This window comes from Schistocerca gregaria, chromosome 5 (assembly GCF_023897955.1).
Source record: "Schistocerca gregaria isolate iqSchGreg1 chromosome 5, iqSchGreg1.2, whole genome shotgun sequence".
Taxonomy (NCBI): Eukaryota; Metazoa; Arthropoda; class Insecta; order Orthoptera; family Acrididae; genus Schistocerca; species Schistocerca gregaria.
The window spans coordinates 9,649,965-9,676,162 of NC_064924.1; the positions used below are offsets into that span (position 1 = coordinate 9,649,965).

Here is a 26,198-nt window from a genome sequence, read left to right on the forward strand (position 1 = left end):
CACCATTGAGGACAATGTACTGGGTTCCACATCCAACCCCTCCCCCTCACTTCCTCTCCCACTGGCGTGCTCCCCACCTCCCTCCTACCCTCCCCTGATCCCTGTAGCAACCACCCCTTTTATTCGTGCAATAGTGTGTGCAGTGCGTCGAAAACTAAGTCATGTTTTATGTGCAGTGTTTCCACGTTCCAGTGCAATTGTGTCTCTTCAGTGTCCTCCACCGTTCGACAGTGTACTCATTGTGCCTTCGTTACGGTTGCACTTGCTTATGCAATTCAGCGTCTTGGTTATTATCATTATGTGCGTCACCGGTTTTCTCATATTCATATTTTCTGTATATCTACCTACATGTTATCTGTTCCATGGTTTTCTGTAGCCGAAGAGCGGCGTACATAGGCCGCTGCCGGCGTATCTTTTGTACAAGGTATTAAAATAACAATAAAGAAAAAAAACTTGTTGTTACGTGGACATGTATCGGTGTAACAAGCTGTGGTATCTCTGACATTATTGCTCGTTAATGCGCAACCGCCGGCCGTTGTGGCCGAGCTGTTCTAGGCGCTTCAGTCTGGAACCGCGTTACCGCTACGGTCGCAGGTTCGAATCCTGCCTCGGGCATGGATGTGTCCTTAGGTTACTTAGGTTTAAGTAGTTCTAAGTTCTAGGGGACTGATGACCTCAGATGTTAAGTCCAATAGTGCTCAGAGGCAATGCGCGACCTTAGTGTGTTGTAGGGGCACTCTGCACCTGCCTGTCCTTTGTAACACTGGCGCAGGGACGGCGCGTCGTCGTGCTGTCAAAGCTTTCGGCAGCGCCTCGTGACTGGTTGTGTGCCAAATTGCCTGGTTATTTTAATAGGCTTTAAATTCTCGTTGGTCGAATGCCCAAAATTTTCTACTATTAATTATTACAGTTTAAAGGGAGCTTTTCGGGTCTCAGTATTACCGCCTTTTGAGCATAACATGTTGTCGGTCCGCACGGTTAATTATCTCGTGATTGCTCTCTGATTCTTTGTACTGAAGTTATTCAACGCTGGAGTTTGTGTATTCTATTTATTACTGGTTTACGTGAAGTTACTTGCCTAAGTGTTTTGTAGCCGAAGTTGATTCAAAATTTTCAGTAATTTAAACTTTATTAATTTCAAGTTTAGAACAGAGTTATTAAAGAAGACATCCTGTTTTCGCTTTGGTAATTTTACTTAACTTGAGCCGTTATTAAAGAAGGCCTCCTGTTTCTGTTTGATAATTTTACTTAACTGAAGTTATTATTGTTGAGGGCTTGCCTCGTCCCTTTTAATTAAATTAAGAACTGTTTTATAATTTGGGTTAGATGAAACTCTTATTGATCAAGGCGTTCCTGTTTTTATTGACCTGTTATTGAAATATAATATCTTACTCAGTCTGTGTTGCAAATTAACTGAAATTGTGATTGCCAAAGGCCTACCTGCTTCAGAGGTATTAATGTCAACAAGGCAGTAAGAGGAAATGGCCCATGAGGGTACATGGGCCCTAACCTTTCGCCTCACATTCCTCTATCCATAATTGCAGGTTTCAGCGGCAGTCTGCCGAGTGAGCCGGATCGGCCTGCGTTTGAAGCATTGGCTGCCGCACCTGTCGGGAGAGCGCGTGCTAGGTGGCACGTTTAACCACCTGTGTGTGGTCCCGCCCCCTCGTCTGACTTAAGTGGTCCACCGGGCAGTGCTTCTGTTCGCTGAATAGGCGAGTGTAAAATGCTCTACTGCTGAGAAATTTTCCACCGAAAACTGAGTGAATGCTCAGTCAAAAGACACTCAAACACATCGTCTTGTTCCAGATGCACGAATGGGCTCATCCAGACATTAATCAGTCGCTGGCAATTACTTTTCTTCTCAGTACTGGCCATTCTGGAAACTTTTTGGGTTGGAAGGGTGCGATCACGTGTCGGCTGTCAAAGCCACGCCAGTAATTTTTGATACACATGTAACAAAAGTTAGCGACGTGACAATTTGTCGTGCGAGATGTGATGGGAGAAATTTACAAAATGAGTAATACGTGGTGAAGATGAAAACTGATCTGTAAGGTGTAATTAACTGTGGGTCTATTGTTAGCACCTCCAGTCAAAGAACTGCACGATGAAGCTACTCAAAACTTTACGTATTAGCGGGACAGTGAACGCTTTTCAACTCAAAATGGAATGTACATATTTGCAATTTTGTATCACATGCAGGTAGCTGCAGAAATGCGATAATGGAGTAAAATGTAGAAATAAACGTCATTGTACACTTTGAACGCTTTTTTTATGTCACTGGATGTACCACAGAGAAATTATACAAGTCTGTCTGTTATTTTTATTACATTTCTCTTCTTGCTTGCTTCCTAAGTGATAAATAAACAAAACAAAATAATACTGTCGCTGATAATTTCTACCATTTTCTGCTGAGAATTTCTTTTCGAAGTCTGGTGGCTTGGTATTTACAATGAAGATACTTATGAGTTCTCCAGCAGGATCGAGGTTATAGGAAGACTTGTGAATCAAATCGAAAATTGATTGTCGCAAAAGGAGATTACTGGTTGTTGTTGTTGTGGTGGTCTTCAGTCCTGAGACTGGTTTGATGCAGCTCTCGATGCTACTCTATCCTGTGCAAGCTTCTTCGTCTCCCAGTACCTACTGCAGCCTACCTCCTTCTGAATCTCCTTAGTGTATTCATCTCTTGGTCTCCCTCTACGATTTTTACCCTCCACGCTGCCATCCAGTACTAAATTGGTGATCCCTTGATGCCTCAGAACATGTCCTACCAACCGATCCCTTCTTCTACTCAAGTTGTGCCACAAACTCCTCCCCAATTCTATTCAATACCTTCTCATTAGTTATGTGATCTACCCATCTAATCTTCAGCATTTCGAAATCTTCTATTCTCTTCTTGTCTATACTATTTATCGTCCATGTTTCACTTCCATACATGGCTATACTCCATACAAATGCTTTCAGAAAAGACTTCCTGACACTTAAATCAATACTCCATGTTAACAAATTTCTCTTCGTCAGAAACACTTTCTTGTCATTGACAGTCTACATTTTATATCTTCTCTACATCGACTGGTTATGGCCTTTCATCGTTTTAGTAATTATTGAAAAGAACAAGTACTTGGAAGAACTGATTTTCCAGAATACAGGGAATTAAATTAAATTGAAAAAAGTGGATGTCACCAGCCAGAGGCAATCGAGCACGTGACTGGTGGTAGAGTCCTCATTTGTGTCTGAAGATGTCTAACCCACATATCGATCTACACGTCAGTTCATTGTCTTCTACTTCGGGCACAGTTTGTCAGCCATTAGGAGTGAGGAACTTGGTCTTCTCATTCTTGAGACTTGACTGAAATTTTCGGTTTACCTCATCGAATCAATAGAGAGAAATGTTTCGAATTTTTTTTTTTTTCAGGTGTAGTAGTGGAGTCGTGGAGCGTTGGTCTCCTCACTGTAGAGGCAGGGGCGTTGCAGTTCCCGTGCAGTGTCCGTATCGAGCTCTGTCGAGTAAACGTCGCAAAAAATGTCGTTTCATGTAAGCAGCCTTGGGCACGAGGACAAAGCTTAGCCAGTGGCGGCTGCTGTGCTTATGCAACTGGCGTTTAGAATACCGGCTCGCACAACAGGTGCCGTCTAAGGCAGGTCGCGGGCGTCGCCGGCTGGTCTCTGTTGCTTCGCAGAGCTGCCATTGGCTTCAGATGATTCAGTACACAATGCTCGGCTGCACGTTGTTGTACCTCTCAGGCTCTACGTGCCACAATATTGCTAGAGCAGTCAGACCTATCGTCAATAATGAAAGTTTGTGCGAGACCTCGATTCGAGACCAGATTTCCCGGTTTTCCACGAACCACTAGCCTGCACGAGCAGACGTCCAGGAGGGACAGACCCTCTCAGTGCCACCGACCCTCCCACCTTCCACCTGCGGTCTCCCAACACCACTGACATGGCTCCTCCGGGTGGGAGTGTGGCAACGGAGCATCTCCGCCCACTGCTGGCTGCTCTTTGCGTTTCGGTGAATCTGCAGTAATTCCCACACATCGTGGCAGGCTAAGCCACGATCAAAGTGGTTCAAATGGCTCTGAGCATTGTGGGTCTTAACTTCTGAGGTCATATGTCCCCTAGAACTTAGATCTACTTAAGCCTAACTAACCTAGGACATCACACATAACCATGCCCGAGGCAGGAATCGAACCTGCGACCGTAGCGGTCGCGCGGTTCCAGACTGTAGCGCCTAGAACCGCTCGGCCAACCCGGCCGGCAAGCCACGACACTCCACCGTCTCCGTTCCCACAGTCGTGTTCTATTCCCGTGCATCCAGTGCGACAACGTCTGACGGTAGTGTTTCAAAATCGTGGGAGACAATGAGAGTTGGTATCGCTGAGGTACCGCTGGCGAGAACACACATGTTCACTGCAGTCCGTGTTTCAGCACTTGTCACCTTCACTAACTACATCCCCGTCACTGGATTCGTAGAACAAAGTAAATAGTCCTGCCTCTCGCTTTCGAGGACTGGACAGTATTTTGACTCAAAGTCCACTCTCGTACCGGTGTTCGGAAAATCAATCAGATTTTGCATAATGAAAGTGTTGTGCGAAAAAGGAAAACGATCGATGGAGACAGACGAACAGCACTATAGCTAGATTTATGTTGGGAAATGTACAGCAACGTGTTGGACATCGAGAGAAACATTACGTTTCAAAGAACCCCTCATTTATGTTGCGAACATTCTTGGAAGCTCTGAGGAAGATAGTGAAGGATGTCGCCGAGTATGTAAGTGAACGCTTCGTGGAAGGCTGAGGCAAGACTGTGGTGAAGCAACGAGAACTACGGCTATTAGCGTGCTAATGTGTTGCAATTCTGTGACTTTGGTGTCCTCAGAAATAGTCACGTTTAGTTATTATGGCCGACTTCGTGGAAAACATATGAGTATTTCCTGTACGTACTGTTGGATTTCTTCCCTGATTCTTGGGGCGCCTCAGTGGCTGGTAAACTGAACGCTAACCAGCGAGGCGGCAGGGCGGGGCGTCCCCGAATGGCTCTGCCCTGCCGCGGTGCAAACTGTGGCGCTATCGGTAGCAGAGACACAGGGAGGCGGTCTGGTCCGAGGGACGCGGGAGCAGGCCGATGTACGCTTAGAGCAATGAAAACAAAATGTCTATTGGTACAACAGTTGCCGTGGAAGACAGACAACCAAACAAATGTACTTCATAAACTTTCGCTAATTTTAACGCTTTGTTAAATGACGAGTACTCTTCGCTGTGACTGCAAAATGCGCAAAAAGCCTTCATCGGCCGCCTCCTCCGCTGTACACCCAGCCGATCACCCCTCGTCCCACACGGGGTCTGTCTGTGTAATCTTGAGTTCGAGTGTTGGCAGTGGTTCCTTTTCATTACAAATTAAAAAGTTGTTGCAAAGACAGAATACAACTACGTGAAAAAATTTTGCTCCCATATACCTGTCCATTTTCATACAATTCCTTGCAAGAAATTTGTAAAAAACGACAGGAATTTCACACCACAAAGTTACTTCCTGTGCACAGCTATAAACAGCAGTGGCGGTATTTTTTCATGTGTGACGTATGTTTATGTCTCCAAATCCGCAGTCCGAGCTACAAGGGTGGCATTGCAAAAAATTTTTACACTACTGGCCATTAAAATTGCTACACCAAGAAGAAATGCAGATGATAAACGGTTATTCATTAGACAAATAGATTATACTAGAACTCACATGTGATTACATTTTCAAGCAATTTGGATGCATACATCCTGAGAAGTCAGTACCCAGAACAACCATCTCTGGCCGTTATAACGGCCTTGATACGCCCGGGTATTGAGTCAAACAGATCTTGGAGGCCGTGTACAGGTACAGCTGCCCATGCAGCTTCAGCACAATACCACAGTTCATCAAGAGTAGTGACTGGCGTATAGTGACGAGCCAGTTGCTCGGCCACCATTGATCAGACGTTTTCAATTGGTGAGAGATGTGGAGAATGTGCTGGCCAGGGCCGCAGTCAACATTTCCTGTATCCAGAAAGGCCTGCACAGGACTTAAAACATGCGGTCGTGCATTATCCTGCTGAAATGTAGGGCTTCACAGGGATCGAATGAAGGGTAGAGCCACGGGTCGTAATACATCTGAAATGTAACGTCCACTTGTACAAAGTGCCGTCAGTATGAACAAGAGGTGACCGAGACGTGTAACCAATAGCACCCCATACCATCACACCGGGTGATATGCCAGTATGGGCGTTCACAGCGATGTCACGAAACACGGATGCGACCACCATGATGCTATAAATAGAACCTGGATTCATCCGAAAAACTGACATTTTGCCATTCGTGCACACAGTTTCGTCGTTGAGTACACCATCGCAGGCGCTCCTGTCTGTGATGCAGCGTCAAGGGTAACCGCAGCCATGGTCTCCGAGCTGCTGTAAACGTCGTCGAACTGTTCGTGCAGATGGTTGTTGTCTTGCAAACGTCCCCATCTGTTGACTCAGGGATCGAGACGTGGCTGCAGGTTCAGTTACAGCCACGCGGATAAGATGCCAGACATCTCGACTGCTACTGATACGAGGCCGTTGGGATCCAGCACGGTGCTCCGTATTACCCTCCTGAACCCACCGATTGCATATTCTGCTAGGAATCATTGGATATCGACCAACGCAACGTCGCTATACGATATACCGCAATCGCGATAGGCTACAATCCGACCTTTATCAAAGTCGGAAACGTGATGGTACGCATTTCTCTTCCTTATACGAGGCATCACAACGTTTCACAAGGGAGCGGCGGTCAATTGCTGTTTGTGTATGAGAAATGCGTTGGAAACTTTCCTCATTTCAGCACGTTGTAGGTGTTGCCACCAGCGTCAACCTTGTGTGAATGCTCTGAAAGCTAGTCATTTGCATATCACAGCATCTTCTTCCTGTCGGTTAAATTTCGTGTCCGTAGCACGTCATCTTCGTGGTGTAGCAATTTTAATGGCCAGTAGTGTACTTTGAGGCTTTATAAATAAATTTCCTCTATTTTCACAGTTAAAAAAGTATTGCTCGGTCTTTAGTTTACACACCGTTTATACGTACCAGGCTGTACATCCACTTCCCCTTATTTCCGTTTATTTCATATTCTCTGCATCGCGGTGTAGCTTGCTCGCCAGGTTTCGAGAGGGTGCGTTTCTGCATGAGGTATGGAATATATTTCTTCCCCCTACTTATACCTCCCGTGGAGATCACGAATGTAAAATTAGAGAGATTAGAGCGCGCAAGGAGGCTTTCAGACAGTCGTTCTTCCCGCGAACCATACGCGACTGGAACAGGAAAGGGAGGTAATGACAGTGGCACGTAAAGTGCCCTTCGCCACACACCGTTGGATGGCTTGCGGAGTATAAGTGTAGATTTCCATGCAATTTAACTTTTGTGAGCTACATCTTTCATATACCTTTACATCCCATTACTTGAGTTCAGAGACTACAATTTGACCAATTTTGATTTATTTCGCATCTTTTAAGTCCTATACAACAGGAGTTCTTAATACGAACTCGTATATCCAGCTTAAGATGTGTGTTTGGACCAGTCGCTTCCAAGCCAGCCACAGATTCCAAATTAAATGTAGAGAATTTCAAAACGATGTTATACGATGTCTCTAATCAATGGGTTGGCAAAGGATGAAAGCGGTTACCACGCGCGGCGGAACTGGTCAGGGACGTTGCATATGACACTGGTGACGAAGTGGACAACACAACCCCCTGGCTAGTGGCACAACGTGCTCTCTGTTGAAGTAAAGCTGTGAGAACCGGGCGTGAGTCGTGCTTCGGTAACTCAGATGGTAGAGCACTTGCCCGCGAAAGGCAAAGGTCCCGAGTTCGAGTCTCGATCGGGCACACAGTTTTAATCTGCCAGGAAGATTCATATCAGAGCACACTCCGCTGCAGAGTGAAAATCTCATTCGGGAAGTTTCTATGTTGAAAGTTGGTGCGGGTGTAGCAACAGAACCTCTGGAGTGCCGTGTGCTCCGTCGCGAGCGCCCTCACGGGTGAGGCACGTCTTGCTTATAGGCAATTAGGCAATGCTGCAGGTCCCCTTGCAGGAAGGGAAGGGCGAACGGGTGGTGGTGGTGGCGGCGGCTGCGCTCCTTAGGGTCAGGAGGTGTACCCATTACCTCCATAAGAGACGCTGCGCCGTACGTGGTAGACATTCACACTCTACTGATTACGATGTAATGTTGTTATTTCGATACTGCCAGGTAACCACAAACGAATGTACGAGAAGGCGGCACAGGACGGGCTGAAGGGATCCTGTCTATCGCGCAGTTCAGTTGCAACTGAAAAATGAATTTGGTAGTCCTATGAATGAGTTCTTGTTGTGGTCTTCAGTCCATAGACTGGTTTGATGCAGCTCTCCATGCTACTCTCTCATGTGCAGGCTTCTTCATCTCCCAGTACCTACTGCAACCTACATCCTTCTGTATCCGTTTAGTTTATTCATCTCTTGGCCTCCCTCTACGATTCTTGCCGTCCACGCTGCCCTCCAATACTAAATTTGTGATCCCTTGATGCCTCAGAACATGTCCTACCAACCGACCCCTCCTTTTAGTCAAATTGTGCCACAAACGTCTCTTCACCCCAGTCGTTTTCAATACCTCCCAATTACTTATATGATCTACCCATCTAATCTTCAGCATCCTTCTGTAGCACCACATTTCGAAAGCTTCTATTCTCTTCTTGTTCAAATTAGTTATCGTCCATGATTCACTTCCATAGACGGCTACACTCCATACAAATACTTTCAGAAACGACTTCCTGACACTTAAATCCATACTCGATGTTAACAAATTTCTCCTCTTCAGAAACGCTTTCCTTGCCATTGCCAGTTTAATTTTATGTCTTCTCTACTTCGACCATCATCAGTTATTTTGCTCCCCAAATAGCAAAACTCATTTAGTACTTTAAGTGTCGCATTTCCTAATCTAATTCCCTCAGCATCACCTGCCTTAATTCGACTACATTCCATTATCCTAGTTTTACTTTTGTTGATGTTCATCTTATATCCTCCTTTCAAGACACTATCCATTCCGTTCAACTCCTCTTCCAAGTCCTTTGCTGCCTCTGACAGAATTACATTGTCATAGGCGAACTTCAAAGTTTTTATTTCTTCTCCATGGATTTTAATACCTACCCAGAATTTTTCTTTTGTTTCCTTCACTGCTTGCTCAATATACTGGTTGAATAACATCGGGGAGAGGCTACAAGCCTGTCTCACTTCTTTCCCAACCAGTGCCTCCCTTTCATGTCCGTCGACTCTTATAACTGCCATCTGGTTTCTGTACAAATTGTAAACAGCATTTCTCTCCCTGTATTTTACCCCTACTGCCTTCAGAATTCGAAAGAGACTATTCCAGTCAACATTGTCAAAAGCTTTCTCTAAGTCTACAAATGCTAGAAACGTAGGTTTGTCTTTACTTAATCTAGCTTCTGAGATAAGTCGTAGGGTCAGTATTGCCTCACGTGTTCCATTATTTCTACGGAATCCAAAATGATCTTCTCCGAGATCGGCTTCTACCAGTTTTTCCATTCGTCTGTAAATAATTCGCGATTGTATTTTGCAGCTGTGGCTTATTAAACTGATTGTTCGGTAATTTTCACATCTGTCAACACCTGCTTTCTTTGGGATTGGAATTATTATATCCTTCTTGAAGTCTGGGGGTATTTCACCTGTCTCGTACATCTTGCTCACCAGATGGTAGAGTTTTGTCAGGACTGGCTCTCCCAAGGCTGTCAGTAGTTCTAATGGAACGTTGTCTAGTCCCGGGGCCTTGTTTCGACTCAGGTCTTTCAGTGCTCTGTCAAACTCTTCACGCAGTATCGTATCTCCCATTTCATCTTCATCTACATCCTCTCCTATTTCCATGATATTGTCCTTAAATACATCGCCCTTGTATAGACCATCTATATACTCCTTCCACCTTTCTGCTTTCCCTTCTTTGCTTAGAACTGGGTTTCCATCTGAGCTCTTGATATTCATACAAGTGGTTCTCATTTCTCCAAAGGTCTCTTTAATTTTCCTGTAGGCTGTATCTATCTTACCCCTATTGAGATAAGCCTCTACATCCTTACATTTGTCCTCTAGCCATCCCTGCTTAGCCATTTTGCACTTCCTGTCGATCTCATTTTTGAGACTTTTATATTCGTTTTTGCCTGCTTCAATTACCGCATTTTTATATTTTTCCTTTCATCAATTAAATTCAATATTTCTTCTGTTACCCAAGGCTTTCTACTAGCCCTCGTCTTTTTACTTACTTGATCCTCTGCTGCTTTCACTACTACATCCCTCAAAGCTACCCATTCTTCTTCTATTGTATTTCTTTCCCCCATTCCTGTCAATTGTTCCCTTATGCTCTCCCTGAAACCTGTACAACCTCTGGTTTAGTCAGTTTATCCAGGTCCCATCTCCTCAAATTCCTACCTTTTTGCAGTTTCTTCAGTTTTAGTCTACAGCTCATAACCAATAGATTGTGGTCAGAGTCCACATCTGCACCTCGAAGCGTTCTACAATTTAAAACCTGGCTCCTAAATCTCTGTCTTACCATTATATAATCTATCTGAAACCTGTCAGTATCTCCAGGCTTCTTCCATGTATACAGCCTTCTTTTATGATTCTTGATCCAAGTGTTAGCTATGTGCTCTGTGCAAAATTCTACCAGGCGGCTTCCTCCTCCATTTCTTAGCCCCAGTCCATATTCACCTACTATGTACCCTTCTCTCCCTTTTCCTACTACCGAATTCCATGACTATTACATTTTCGTCTCCCTTCACTCTCTGAATAATTTCTTTGATTTCATTATACATTTCTTCAGTTTCTTCGTCATATGCGGAGATAGTTGGCATATAAACTTGTACTACTGTAGTAGGCGTGGGCTTCGTGTCTATCTTCGCCACAATAATGCGTTCACTATGTTGTTCGTAGTAGCAATGAGTACGTCGGACTAAATGGAATATTTTACGCCAGAGATCAAGATATCTCTCGCTCAGCTAGATCGTTGAGCGCTTCTGCGATCTAGTGAAGTATGTTGGTACCAGTTCACATAATATACTTTATTTCGTTTGTTAGGTGTTTAATTCCTGATTCATAATATCTTACGTTTTATCTGCATGTGCGTATGTCGTTTTCATCCATTAGTAGCCGGTAACTTGTGGACACGTTCTTCTAGTGTATGATCGTTCATTCAGTCACTCATAGACAGTGTTCCAGAAATTTCACCGTGAAGAGTAGTCCCCTGAGGCACGGGAAGTGTTAGGTGGACGTTAACAGAGGAAGGTGTAAGCAGCCACGACGTGCAGTACAGCAGGCAGCCTGCTGACGGTCGCCGCCGGCCGGGAGAGGCGCGTATCGCCTGCGCGAGTAGAGTCACAGCAAGGGGCACTCAGACGTCACGGACTGCTGACGCAGCGCTCGAAACCTTTCCGAGTTACGGCCCGTGTTGAGACATCTCGGTCTCGCTCGATCGCGAGCGTCGTTTCCCAGCCCCACAACTTGTTACCATGTGAGAGCTTGATATGCTACACTACTGGCCACGAAGATGACGTGCTGCAGAAGCGAAATTTAACCGACAGGGAGAATATGCTGTGATTTGCAAATGATTAGCTTTTCAGAGCATTCACACAAGGTTGGCGCCGGTGGCGGCACATACAACGTGCTAACATGAGGAAAGTTTTGAACCGATTTCTCATGCACAAACGTTGTTGTGATGCCTCGTGTAAGGAGGGGAAATGCGTATCATCACGTTTCCGACTTTAATAAAGGGCGGATTCTAGCCTATCGCGATTGCGGTTTATTGTATCGCGACATTGCTGGTCGCGTTGGTCAAGATCCAATGACTGTCAGCAGAATATGGAATTGGTGGGTACAGGAGGGTAATGCAGAATGCCGAGCTAGATCCCAATGGCCTCGTATCACTAGCAGTCGACATTACAGGTATCTTATCCACATGGCTGTAACGGATCGTGCAGCCATGTCTCGATCCCTGAGACAACAACCATCTGCGCGAACAGTCCAACGACGTTTGCAGCAGCATGGGCTATCAGTTTGGAGACCATGGCTGCGGTTATCCTTGACACTGTATCACAAACAGGAGCACCTGCGATTGTGTACTCAACGATGAACCTGGGTGCACGAATGGCAAAACATCATTTTTTTGGATGAATCCAAGTTCTGTTTACAGCATCATGATGGTCGCATTCGTGTTTGGCCACATGGCAGTGAACGCACATTGGAAGCGTGCATTTGTCATTGCCATACTGGCGTTTCACCCAGCATGATGGTATGGGGTGCCATTGCGTACACCTCTCAGTCATCTCTTGTTCGCATTGACGGCACTTTGAACAGTGGACGTTCCATTTCAGACGTGTTACAACTCATGGCTCTACCCTTCATTCGATTCCTGCGAAACCCTACATTTCAGCAGAATAATGCACGACCGCATGTTGCAGGTCTGGTATGGGCCTTTCTGGATACAGAAAGTGTTCGACTGCTGCCATGGCCAGCACATTCTCCAGATCTTTCACTAACCGAAAACGTCTGGTCAATGGTGGCCGAGCAACTGGCTCGTCACAATACACTAATCACTACTCTTGATGATCTGTGGTATCGTGTTGATGGGCAGCTGTACCTGTACACACCATCCAGGCTCTGTTTGACTCAATGCCCAGGCGTATCAAGGCCATTATTACGGCCAGAAGTGGTTGTACTGGGTACTGATTTCTCAGGATCTATGCACCCAAATTGTGTGAAAATGTAATCACATGTGAGTTCTAGTGTAATATATTTGTCCAATGAATACCAGTTTATCATCTGCATTTCTTCTTGCTGTAGCAATCTTAATGGTCAGTAGTGTATTATGTAACTGTGGGACAATTACACGTTCTTACAACGATTTTTAATTTCAAGTAGACTTTGAGATGGCAGTGGTACAAATAAGTTCCAGATGTGTGGAGCATGGGACGCAATAGAGCTTTCCCTCTTACAGGGAACGTTTGGAAAGGTCAACCGCAATAACCTCTGCAGCCCGCAGTAAATCGTACTTGATACCCATAGTAAGTATCTCATGCAGAGTCAGCCATTCTTCAGATGGTCTGTAGGACACTTTGCCAAGTTAAAATTGTGTCTACGTCAAGGATTCCAATTGGGGCTGCTAACTTTCGTCGTCGGCATCTTCCAGTGCAACTACGTGCGCGGCACTCACTGACAACTTAAATCTTGTCAGTTGTCATTCTGCCAGTGTCCACTCGTGAAAAATAATTGCCGGCAGAGTGGGCGGATCTCGGCACAACGTTCCTCCAGGTGAGGTCGCTCCCGTCGCCGGCGGCGCGCACGCCTCCTGCGCCACCGCTACGCCCCGCTGCCCTGTCCTGGGCCCAGAGAGCGTCCGTTGCACTTACCGGGCGCCCCCTGCTCCCTCTCAGCCAAGCACAGCGGTCGTCCCCACGAGCCGCTAACGTTTTAGCCAGAGCTGCTTACTTACTCCTATCTCGTTGGCTTCTTTTCTGACACGAGACCGTAGTTCGTGATCTAGCGGTCAGTGTTGCTACCTCGACAGACTCAACTCCCAAGTTCGATTCCCTACCTGATCGGATATATTCTTCGCTCGTGGGCTAGGTGTCGGTGTTGTCCTCCTCACTTCACCTCATCTTCATCGACAGACATGTCACCCAAGTAGTTTTAACTAGAAAGACTTGCTTCACGAAGCCCAACAACAACAGACGGGGTCTCCCTACCAATAATCCTATACCGCCCTCTCATTTCATTCCTCAGTTGGTGACACAGTCCCAGTATTTTGACGCCTACGTTCGAAATCCATTCCTCGTAACACGAGTGGACAGTGTTCTGCGGCTGCAGTGGCGTGCTGCGTTTCGGCGGAGCACGCCGGCCTCTATGTATACGTGATGGCGAACAGGGCACTGTCAAGTAGCTCCCGTGTGTTAGCCAGAGGACACAAAACAGTGCTCAAATGACGTTTGCTGTTTCTCGTGACACCATTCATCGGTTACGTGAATGAGATTGACGTCCATATATGAGAGATACTTACAACAGCCGGCCGTGGTGGCCGAGCGGTTCTAGGCGCTACAGTCTGGAACGGCGCGACTGCTAAGGTCGCAGGTTCGAATCCTGCCTCGGGCATGGATGTGTGTGATGTCCTTAGGTTAGTTAGGTTTAAGTAGTTCTAAGTTCTAGGGGACTGATGACCTCAGAAGTTAAGTCCAATAGTGCTCAGAGCCTCGGGCATGGATGTGTGTGATGTCCTTAGGTTAGTTAGCTTTAAGTAGTTCTACGTTCTAGGGGACTGATGACCTCAGACGTTAAGTCCAATAGTGCTCAGAGCCACTTACAACAATTCTACCACAATTATATTTTGTTCAAGAAATGTTCAAATAAGTTTTCGACAGGAGTTCAGACATGGCCCTCATTCCACGCTTGACAGTTTCGGTAGAATGGCCGTTCTACTCTGTCGAGATTGTCTGCGTCCTGCGTCAACTCGTGAAACTAATGACTCGTTCGGGCGCTGCAGTCGCGCACTGGAACGTGTCAGCTGTCAGCGTCCGTCCGACACGTGGCTCCCCCGCGCTGTTGAAACAAGTGCCACCAATGATATGGGGATCGAAACACGTCACGTGTGTGTGTGTGTGTTTGATAGGCATAATCCAACTCCGTAAGTTGCGTACGACGTGTTACAGTGGGCGGTCGTAGCTCCTGCAACTTGCACAGTCAGCAACTACAGTTCACCATTGTCGGGCATCGGACGATCAAGTGGTAGAGCGGCTCACGCTGACTTATCGCATTTCCGCTTAGTAACGTGCCGTGAACGCTAAGTAGATAAAGTTATGGCTGGAACTGCAGAACAACATGCTGTTTTAGATCATTGGGTAATTTGGAATGAAAAAACTTGATTGGTTAGATTTCGCCACTCTAAGTTTGTTCAGCACAGCGCAATAATATTAATTAGTGCAAGGCACCCACATCCGATGTGGAAATCACGGTTCTGTTTTGCACGCGAAGTAAACCATTGCTTGACATACAATATGCCTATTTGTTCGGATAGACTAATACATCGTTCGGTCTTGGAAATAATTTGCTCGAAGTCGCAGAGTTTGGTTAGAAATTAAACTACACTCAACGTCGAGTCTGTTACTGTTACGAACACGCCTCTCAGTGGAAATCCAAGGCGTCCGAAAAGACCTCCGTCTCCACTACTGCTCACGACAGTTTGCTCGTCTCGAAGAAATTCACATCAGTAGAAAACAAAAGCTAGTGAAATACAAACTGGGCTACCGTTACCCGCATTACGGTTATATCGACTGCAGTGTCATCATCACCATCATCATCTTCATCATCATCATCATCTTCTTCTTCTTCTTGAGTTTGCCGCAGTAGACGTCCTCACATATAAGATGCATTCGTAACGTCTCTCTTCGGGACTTCCGAGTCGTCCTTTTCCACGTCATAGCTAGTCTACTTGTTTCATTTGTCTCGGTGGAGAACAAAACCTTTGGCATACGCGGTTCACGGAAGAGGCAGCAGTAAGGAGGAAACTATTGCCTTCTGATGGAGGTGACTTGATGAAATGCTAGAGGAGCAGTCGTAGAAAACAGTGTTCGGTTCGTCATTAACCAAAAGATTGCAGCCCCATGAAATGACTTACTTGGCTAGACTTCGGTTTTCTGTTAGGGGGACATACATATAAGGAGCGAGAGCGTTGCTGCAACGTATTGCTACCCAGCACGATTCAGACGCTGGTATATCAGCACCGGCATGTAGGCAAGGTGTTAGTGTAGCATTCGAACTGTCCTTTTGGTCTCCCCTTGTATTAACGACTGGAAATATCCAAAAGGAACAACGAACGGCCCCGACTCGCACCCTGGCGTACCAACGCAAATTACGGCCGGGAGGTAGACTCCCAGAGCGCCACGCAACTGTCGCAGCGAAACGGCAAAACGTTCGACAGTAGGCTGCAAATGGTGGCATTCTCGTGGGCCGTCAACGAAACTGAACGGAACGCCACCGTCACAACATTCGCACTGCCCCTGTCGTTTGTAGTCACGGCTACTGGTACTTTTCTAGTCGATGTAGCGTCTTATTAATCGTTGTTACTGGCTTTGTTATTATGGCATATTACGAACGCTGAATAAGGGGTTTCTTTCCAGTCGATATTCTCAGGCGAAACTGGCCAAATGTATACAGGGTGGTACAAAAAGGTACGGCCAAAATGTCAGCGTCAGAGAAGTTGCTGCTGTACAAGGTAACGTTGACCACGTCACTGTATGGAGAGTGCTACGGGAGAACCAGTTGTTTCCGTACCATGTACAGCGTGTGCAGGCACTATCAGCAGTGCAAATGTTCTCTTTACGGATGAGGCTTCATTCCAACGTGATCAAATTGTTAATTTTCACAATCAGCATGTATGGGCTGACGAGAATCCGCGCGCAATTGTGCAATCACGTCATCAACACAGATTTTCTGTGAACGTTTGGGCAGGCATTGTTGGTGATGTCCTGATTGGGACCCATGTTCTTCAATCTACGCTCAATGGAGCACGTTATAATGATTTCATAGGGGATACTCTACCTGTGCTGCTAAAAAATGCGCCTCTACAAGTACGACACAACATGTGGTTCATGCACGATGGAGTTCCTGCACATTTCAGTCGAAGTGTTCTTACGCTTCTCAACAACGGATTCGGCGACCGATGGATTGGTAGAGGCGGACCAATTCCATGGCCTCCACGCTCTTCTGACCTCAGCCCTCTTGACTTTCATTTATGGGGGCATTTTAAAGCTCTTGTCTATGCAACCCCGGTACCAAACGTAGAGACTCTTCGTGCTCGTATTGTGGACGGCTGTGATACAATACGCCACTCTCCAGGGCTGCATAAGCGCATCAGGGATTCCATGCGACGGAGGGTGGATGCATGTATCCTCGCTAACGGAGGATATTTTGAACATTTCCTGCAACAAAGTGTTTGAAGCCACGCTGGTACGTTCTGTTGCTGTGTGTTTCCATTCCATGATTAATGTGATTTGAAGAGAAGTAATAAAATGAGCTCTAACATGGAAAGTAAACGTTTCCGGACACATGTCCACATAACATATTTTCTTTCTTTGTGTGTGAGGAATGTTTCCTGAAAGTTTGGCCGTACCTTTTTGTAACACCCTGTATAAGAGTGAACAATGATTTAAGTTTTACGCTACCTGGACAAAGAAAGAGCCCACCAACACCGTGCACTAATAGAAATTTAGAAAGGTGAAATAGGTTTCGTTAAAATAGCTTTTTTAACAACAGAACAGACAGTTTTTACACAGGGAAAAAAGAATTTTTGACAATAAATGACATTTGGAAAGAAAACAGGACACAGAAGAAAGTGGAAAGGCGTTATCTACTTTCCATTAAATATTATATTTTCTCGATGAAATAATTATGTAAATGTTTGCGCGATGCATTGTCTCATTCACGGTCGTATTGAAAATTTAATAAATTTTGCTTTGGTCGTTAATGAGCTCTGGTAGTGTATCACTACTGGCTGGTGAGTTCCGCCTCACAGGCCGACCCTCGCTGTCCGTTGCTGGGCCCAGCGGAGGTCGCGTCCGGCCGCCACGCCACCCTTCCAGCACGACCGCGGCCAGTGCGCACGCGCAAGGCGGGGCAACCCCGCGGAGCTCGCCCTGCGCACGCACTGGCTGCCGGCCGGCGAGGAAAACTCGAAAAAATCTCAAACCTTTCGTGAAATTATTTGTCTAACACAAGAGATAATATACAGTAGGGAGACATTGCACACGACTTTGAATTGTGCTCCAAGTAATATACAGCAAATGATATGCCGATTGACAATTTAATAACGTTCAGTTTTTAACCTCAAATTTGCAGACAAATTTCCACTACTACTCTTTAAAATTGTGCACTCCGAAGTTAAAATTGAACTTTAATTTCTCATTTGCTGTACAAAATTTGAGCAGGTCAAACACTCTTCACATGTACTTTACTTCTCACTTTCAGACAAATAATTTCGAAAAATATTTGAACACATTATTTCAATTTTTTCTTATTTTCTAATTCTATTCAGAAAGAATGAAATACAACATACGTAAACATCGATCGGTATTCTAACTATCGTTGCAGAGTTAGACCCCACAGTGGTTAGTTTTATCCATTTTCCACTTTCAGTCTGCCTGTGAATATTCCGACAAAAATCCAGTGTGTAATTTCCAGAGAGTTTTTTTTTTTTGCTCTGCTCAAACGGTTGACCATATAAACTTTTGTAGACAGATAGCAGCGAAGCCCGAGGAAAAAGACTAAGTAAACTGTTTGCTATTTCAAATGTAATCACTTTAACTGTTAATACGTTCATGCCACTGAGAGACAAGACGGTCGATGCCTTCGGAGAAGAAAGTTTGCGGTTGCCTACCGAATCGTGACTGTCACGAATGCCTTCCTTCACGGCTCCAAAAACATGGAAATCGAGTGGGCAGGGATCGGGAATGTGTGGAGCCTGTGTTAGGCCTTCACAGCGAAAATTTCGCAGCGTAATCGAAACAAGATAGTAAATATGTTTTCTCTTTACTTGATTTTTCTCATCAGTCCCTGATTCATTTCACATCGCATCCCAAAGTGAAACACAATCGCCTGTAGCGAGACAACCGCCTGACATGTCACACCAGAGCATAACTTTTAGGTTATTATTTGGTGCGCACTTGTAGGGCATTACCATTCGTGGCTATACGTTTAATGCGGGGTCTCCTGTGAAGCAGTGTGTACGTCCGTCGAACGCCAAAAGTAGTGAAACAACAGCCATTTGTTGTAGTTGTGTTGACGGTGTGGTAATAATAGCAATTGATCCAATAAAGGTTCATAACGCTGCCTTCGTTTTTATATAGGTTCTTACACGCGCTCCGTCTGTATTAGCGAGTCCACACGCCGAACCAATATCGTAAAGCAACGCTATGAGTCAACTTCTACCTTGCACGACCCCGAGCACTCGATGTGGAAGGTTTCTTCAGAGATAGGATAAAGATACCAGCGTCGTACATCGTAGGAACAGATTTTTCTGTTCTCAGCAGCACAGTAAACGTTAGGATTATCAATGACGCCACGTCCGGTAAATTCGTCACGGCGGAAAGTCGAGGACTCCGCTTCTGCCACTGTCTATCTTAAGGTTCCACATATAGAAGTGTCTGATCTTATGTGGTATAACGTTTGGCCCATAACTTTCAAAACTTCTCGTCAGTATATTAGCCTCATACATTCTTGCACTATCTCACACTTTTTTCATGAATGCTTATTTGCAGAATACTATACACTAGTATGTTTTCCTTACGACATTTTTAAAGTACTTATTACTCATTGTAGATGTGAACAGGACCATGCCCATTCTGTGTTACTGTTTTTCGTTTTCCTTTTCTTTTTAAATAATCTGATGATGACCCAAAAGGGTGAAATCATTATTTCGAAACCAAAACAGTTTTCCTTTAATATATTGCATAGACAAATTTAGATGTACTTGGTAGATGAAAACAAAAGCTGCTATCGTTTGAAATACTTGTCAATTAGAAAATAACTGAGCTGTGCAGGCTAGCCTTGATGTCGTCCCTGAGAGTCTTCGTTTGGACAACTTTGCAGGTGTGTGAATAGTGCCATCAATGGGAACAAAAGCCGCGAAGCTGGAAGGTTTTGTGAAGTGAGTATGCTGTTTGCAGAGGGAATCTGCTGGGGACACGACGGGTTTGGAGTTCTGGACGGTACACGACACAACGAATCGGCTCCTGTGAAGGTGCCAAGCCTGGTTTTCACTGCCTGTTACCGCCTGTCCTGCGAAGCGGTTTCCATGACTGGGCACGTTATTCTGAAAAACACACCAGCAATTTGGAGATTATTTGAGAGGTTCGAAACCAGTAAAGGTCAGTCTCTTGCAGGCTTAAGAAGTGAAAGGACGGGGACCATCCTATCCAAGTGAAGTAACTTCCTTGTATATTCTTCGCTTCCCCCCACCCCTCCCTCCTTCCCTGGGAGGGCTTACGACACCAATACCCATAATTAAGAGCGTGTGTTTATAAATCATTTGCTCAAACTGTGATCAGTGAATTTTGGTTAGGTGTAGCTCTAGTCAGTGATTCTTAATTGTCTTTTTGAGCTTTGTATTTCACCGTCTACTGAAAGTCAGTGGATTCATGGGGTCAGCATTGACCAGGAGTGGACAAGTTCCTTGCGTGCCTGCCCCCCCCCCCCCCTCTCCCTCCCCACCCGATATCAAAAAGGAAGTGGAATGGCGAATTTATTTTGGAAGTTTGTTCCTAATTTCGCCCAATTGACGGCGCTCTTGAATGACTTGTACAAGTAAGATGATCCCTTCCTTTGGAGGGGGAGAGTGATCGAGCTTCCTTTGAGGCAAATAAAGCCGCCCTTAGCAACTGTCCTGCGTCATTTGCCAGATTTCGGTAAGCCCTTCACTGTCCAGGGTGACGCATTCCATTTTGGGACAGCGGCAATATTCCTCCAAGAACATCAGGGAGAGAGGTGTTCCGTCTCCTACGCATCATGCTGCTTATCTCCTACTGAATTAAAATATTCATCGTATGAGTGGGATGTGTTGGCAGTTCTCTTCGCCTTGCATAAGTTTAAGTATTACCCAGAGCCAAGTGAAACATGCTCGAAACTGATAATCAGGCGTTGAGTTATATACTGGACCTCCCTAGAAAAGCAGAGGGGTTGCTCGTTGGGCAGCCCTCATCTCCTCATTTCGTTTTAGTTCGTCGTACCAGGGGTCCAGACAACAGTGTGGCCGATTCCTTAAGTCGCACACATTAAGACTGCGACTTCCCGCAATGTGCAGAGGACAGTGGCGAGCTTGCCTTGGGCAGTGCTGTGTTGACTGTAGTTTCTGAACTCTTTTGTGATCTCAGCGGGCGAGAGGAAGGAGATTTCCGTATTTTCCAAACAAACAAAAAAAGCCTTTTAAATGGAGAGCAAATCGACGGGTAAGTTGTTCATAAAGTTATTGCCTGCCAAAAGGGAAGGGAGACCGCACATTCAAAATTTGCTTCCCTCAGGTATTGATTCCAACTGCTTTTAGGTATTTTCGTAGCTTCGCGGTGGGCTGTAATACAGGTTTCAAAAGACCTTGGCCAAAATTAGGTAACATGTGGTTTGGCCCTCTGTGTGTGAGGATATACCTCGGTTAGTGCGGTCTGTCAGTTATGGAAACAAGGGAAACCCAATTTTAACTCATGCAAAGGTCTTGTCGAGACTCCTCGTGAGAACAAAGCCGTGGACCATCTCTTTGTGGACTACGTAGCATCTCTTTTCCTCATATGATGGCGGAGGTTCATTAAAAGTTGGTTTCGTGGTGGTCGACGAGTTTTCCCGTTTTAGCTGGTTAATTCCCGGCTGCGGGATAACTAGTGGCCAATCCAAGCAGGATCTTACCAAAATCCTTGCCGTCTTTGAACCACCGTGCGCCCTCGTAAGAGAGAATGCTCTGGCATTTATATCTCGGGAATCCTGGAGATTTTGTTTCGATCATGTTATTAGGGATGTTACCACTATTCCTTACTATCCCCAGCCAGTCTTTGCTCAGTGTACGAACAGAAATTTGAGGGGTGCGTTGATAGCATTTCAAGCTAGGTTCCATAAACGCTGGGACTCTTCTATCCAGTCTCTGTATGTCGATCATTTTAGAAATGGTTGCTGTACTCGGCTGTTCGATACAGGATGTCAAATTAAATAACCTTCACCCGTCAATTTTCAAACTTATTTTATTTGGCAACCAGTTTCAGCGTTTTATTACGTCATCTTCAGGCCCCTTACCGACGTGCAGGAAAAGTCTACTTCGGCTGTGTTCAAAACAGACACCAGCAATATTGGTATTAGTAGATATTTGCTACATTGATTAACCATCACCTGCAGAGTCGTCTAGTGAAGTGATTCACCGTTTTATAGGCCCCCGTAAAATTTTAAGATTCCTGACTCCAGTTAATCTCTTGGTCCTTAATGAACGGGAAGATCTTCAGCGTAAATGGTAGTTAGGTTAAGGAGGGTAGCTAGCCCCATCTTTAGCTTCTGCCCCCGGTGCAGGATTCCGGTGCGGTGTGTTCGAGTTTGTGGGGGAGACTGAGCCCCGTGGGCTCGGCCTGCGTTGACTATATTTGTCTGGATAACTCCGGAGGTGCGCCGGTAGCGCCATCGGTAGGGACCAAAGTCCGGAAGGGGAGCGAGTGAGCGTGCGCTGTGTGGAGCGAGTCGGCTCGTGGCGCTACAGGTTTGGAGTTCTGCATGTTGAGCGGGAGATCGAGTCACCTCCTCTGGAGGCTCCAAGCTCGGTTCTGACTGTCGGTTATTGCCCGTCCTGAGAAACGTATTTCCGTGAGTGGGCTTGGCATTTGGTAAAACACAGCAGCGACTTAACGGGTTCGCTGCTACTGAAGGCACCCGGCTTGTTGCAGGCTCAAGGAGAGGAAGGACGTCGGCCATCCCACTTCAGTAACACCCTTATACGTCCTTACCTGTCGCCCTTCCCTTCCGTCCCCCTCTGTCCCCGCAACCCGATGGGATTTGTGCTGATAAATAATAGCAGCTGTTTATAAAAATACACCACTGGCCTTTAAAATTGCTACACCACGAAGATGACGTGCTACAGACGCGAAATTTAACCGACAGGAAGAAGATGCTGTGCTATGCAAATGATTAGCTTTTCAGAGCATTCACACAAGGCTGGCGCCGGTGGCGACACCTACAACGTGCTAACATGAGGAAAGTTTTGAACCGATTTCTCATACACAAACAGCATTTGACCGGCGTTGCCTCTCGAAACGTTGTTGTGATGCCTCGTGCAAGGAGGAGAAATGCGTACCATCACATTTCCGACTTTTACAAAGGTCGGATTGTAGTCTATCGCGATTCCGGTTCATCGTATCTCTACATTGCTGCTCGCACTGGCCAAGATCCAATAACTGTTAGCAGAATATGGAATCGGTGGGTTCAGGAGGGTAATACGGAACGCCGTGCTGGATCCCAACGGCCTCGTATCACTAGCAGTCGAGATGACAGCCATCTTATCCGCATAGCTGTAACGGATCGTGCAGCTACGTCTCGATCCCAGAGTCAACAGATGGGGACGTTTGCAAGACAACGACCATCTGCACGAACAGTTCGACGACGTTTGCAGCAGCATGGACTATCAGCTCGGAGACCATGGCTGGGGTTATTCTTGACGCTGCATCACAGACGCCTGCGATGGTGTAGTCAACGACTTACCTGGGTGCACGAATGGCAAAACGTCATTTTTTGGATGAATCCAGGTTCTGTTTACAGCATCATGATGGTCGCACCCGTGTTTGGCGACATCGCGGTGAACGCACATTGGAAGCGTGTATTCGTCATCGCCATACTGGTGTATCACCCAACGTGATGGTATGGGGTACCATTGGTTACACGTCTCGGTCACCTCTAGTTCGCATTGACGGCACTTTCAACAGTGGACGTTACATTTCAGATGTGTTACGACCCGTGGCTCTACCCTTCTTTCGATCCCTGCGAAACCCTACATTTCAGCAGGATAATGCACGACCGCATGTTGCTGTTCCTGTACGGGCCCTTCTGGATACAGATAATGTTCGACTGCTGCCCTGGCCAGCACATTCTCCAGATCTCTCACCAATTAAAAACCTCTGGTCAATAGTGTCCGAGCAACTCGCTAGTCACAATACGCCAGTCACTACTCTAGATGAACTGTGGTATCGTGTTGAAGCTGCAGGGGCAGCTGTACCTGTACACGCCATCTAAGCTCTGTTTGACTCAATGGCTAAGCGTATCAAGGCCGTTATTACGGCAGGAGGTGGTTGTTTTGGGTACTGATTTCTCAGGACGTATGCACCCAAATTGCGTGAAAATGTAATCACATGTCAGTTCTAGTGTAATATATTTTTCCAATGAATACCCGTTTATCATCTGCATTTCTTCTTGGTGGAGCAATTTTAATGGCCAGTAGTGTAATGTCCTTAAAATCTGATCAATGAAGTTTGGTTAAATGTAGCTGCCTATTCTGTGACTGTTAAGCTGTTTTAATATCGTTTAGTAGTAAAGAAAAGTCGCTCAGTGAAATTTGTTAATCGTTGTTACTTGTTTTTAACGCTCTGTAATTTTGCTGTATAGTTAATGAATGGTGGCTCGTAATTCGTTGCAGGTGTTTAAAACTCATTGTTGTAAAGTCTGATTCGTCAATTTTGCTGTCGATCGGTTAAAACTTGCTTCTTTTAATAAAGGCAAGTTATGAATTAAATATGGTGAAAGCTGAAGCAGTTATATGGGGATCCAAGGACTTGCATTAGGCTAACCTGATCCCAGATCTTCCCACCCGAATTCCTATTAACTACTGGACTCAGAGTTTTTAAAAATGTTGCTACGTGAGAAGACTCGGCACTTGTGACTTACGCCTGGTTTATCTCTCGATTTTTTTTGTACACAACTGATGTCGGAATTCTTCGGAGTCGTCTTTTCTTTAGAACTGTGCTGTACTGTACTAGGAAACTGGCTGCACGCCATGTGGTTGCGCCCCTACCTGTCGCACGAGGGCGGCACCTCCTGGCCGGCGGCGGCGCCCAGCAAGAGTAGAAGCAACGGCCTCAGCAGCGGTCCGGCGCGGGGGCGGCGTCGCGATGCCATGGCGTCGTGGGCCGCCGCCCGCCGCCCCCTCTATATATACGCGTATGCAGAGCGGCCGCCTATCGGCCGGCGTCCTTGTCGCCGCGGGCGAAAGCGCCGATAAGGCTGGCCGGCGCTCGCACCTCGGCACCGCCCCCGCCGCCGCCCCCGCCGCCGCCGCCGCCGCCGCCGCCGGTCCGGACTACGTAATGTGGACAAAACAGGCAGCTGCTGACACCGAGCATTTACAAAGTAGGACCTTCGGGCACAAAAACCACCACCAGTGTGCTATACGCTTGTGTGTTTGAAGATTGCAGTTACTATTTTCATCAGGTTGCGCTCCATGGGGTGGGTGCATGCAACGACTGTGGTTATATTGGGTTAGATAGAGCAGCAATCAGTCGTAGAATTAAGTTGCTTTAATGTGACATTTATAATCACAACGCAGATCAGATTTCGACCTGTGTCAGCAGGTTGTAGCAGTTGTTCGTGCTCAAGTGAATGCTTACACAGTTCGCAGTAATGGCTGAACTGTGTAAGCATTCACTTGAGCACGACCAAACTGCTACAATTCCGCACCGCATTGATAATGGTCTGACACAGGTCGAAATCTGATCTGCGTTGTGACTATAAATGTCACATTTAAGCAACTTAATTCTACGACTGATTGCTGCTCTATCTAACCCAATTTCTATTTTGGTTCGCTTCGGTTCTGATAAGATCGATTTACCTTACAAATTTTTATCCTCAATAATACTACCGCGGCAAATCTATTTCAACTGGTATGAAAAATGTATGTGACACGCGGAGAAACCATCAGGCTTCGAAAAGAACGTAATAATTCCAGTTCCGAGGACGGTAAGTGCTCGCTGTTTTACTGTTATAGAGCCATCCATTTGATAAGCCAAGGCTGGAAAATACTGACACGAATTAATCACTGTAACTGTGAGAATGTCGTGCAAACTTTAGACATTTACAGAAACCTTTTGTAATCACTCACAAGTCTACCCTCTTTGACATTCTGAGCTAACAAAACTACAGGGTGTGAAAGATTATCTGCGACTCGTGGAGAACTCAGTTTGTTGTTATAACATTGGAAGTGCCTAAAAGAGACTGTTGGTCTACAAAGGGCTGACGAGACGTCATAACGTATCCTCCGAGTCATTCACTCTCTGTACCTGGGAGGCAACAGAGGAAACCGAGAAGCCAATTTCAAAAGGGAGTTCAAGTTCAGCTACAGCAACTTTGAGGTCTACCGATGAAGTTCTAAGCCAAAAGAGTTGCAACACGAGTGATACGGAATGCATAGCGTGCTGAAAAGACGTTACAAGGTGTAAATTAAAAAAAGTAAAACAAAGGAAATTGAGTGTAGCAGAATAGACCAGCAAGTGATTAGAAAATTAAATTACTTAACGAGCCAATAAAACTACTAGTTTTTCAAAATAGAAGACAAACAGCTGGCAATGAGCATAGTAGAAGCGATACAAAAATGAAAACAGTTAATAACGAGAAAAGTAAGAGA

General features: G+C 45.8%; 1 protein-coding gene across 2 annotated transcripts in view; it reads right to left on the reverse strand.

Moving 5' to 3' along the window:
• LOC126272019 (trehalase-like) overlaps positions 1-24,743 on the reverse strand; it is a 302,042-nt gene extending 277,299 nt beyond the window's left edge. Inside the window, exon 1 of one of the 2 annotated variants that reach the window (XM_049974513.1) lies at positions 24,594-24,743. In XM_049974513.1, the coding sequence (XP_049830470.1) occupies positions 24,594-24,697 (104 nt within the window). In that variant the 5' untranslated portion in view covers positions 24,698-24,743. Of the gene's footprint in view, positions 1-24,496 lie in introns of both variants that reach the window. The other variant, XM_049974514.1, reaches the window with a different exon arrangement.
• Between the last annotated feature and the right edge of the window lie 1,455 nt (positions 24,744-26,198).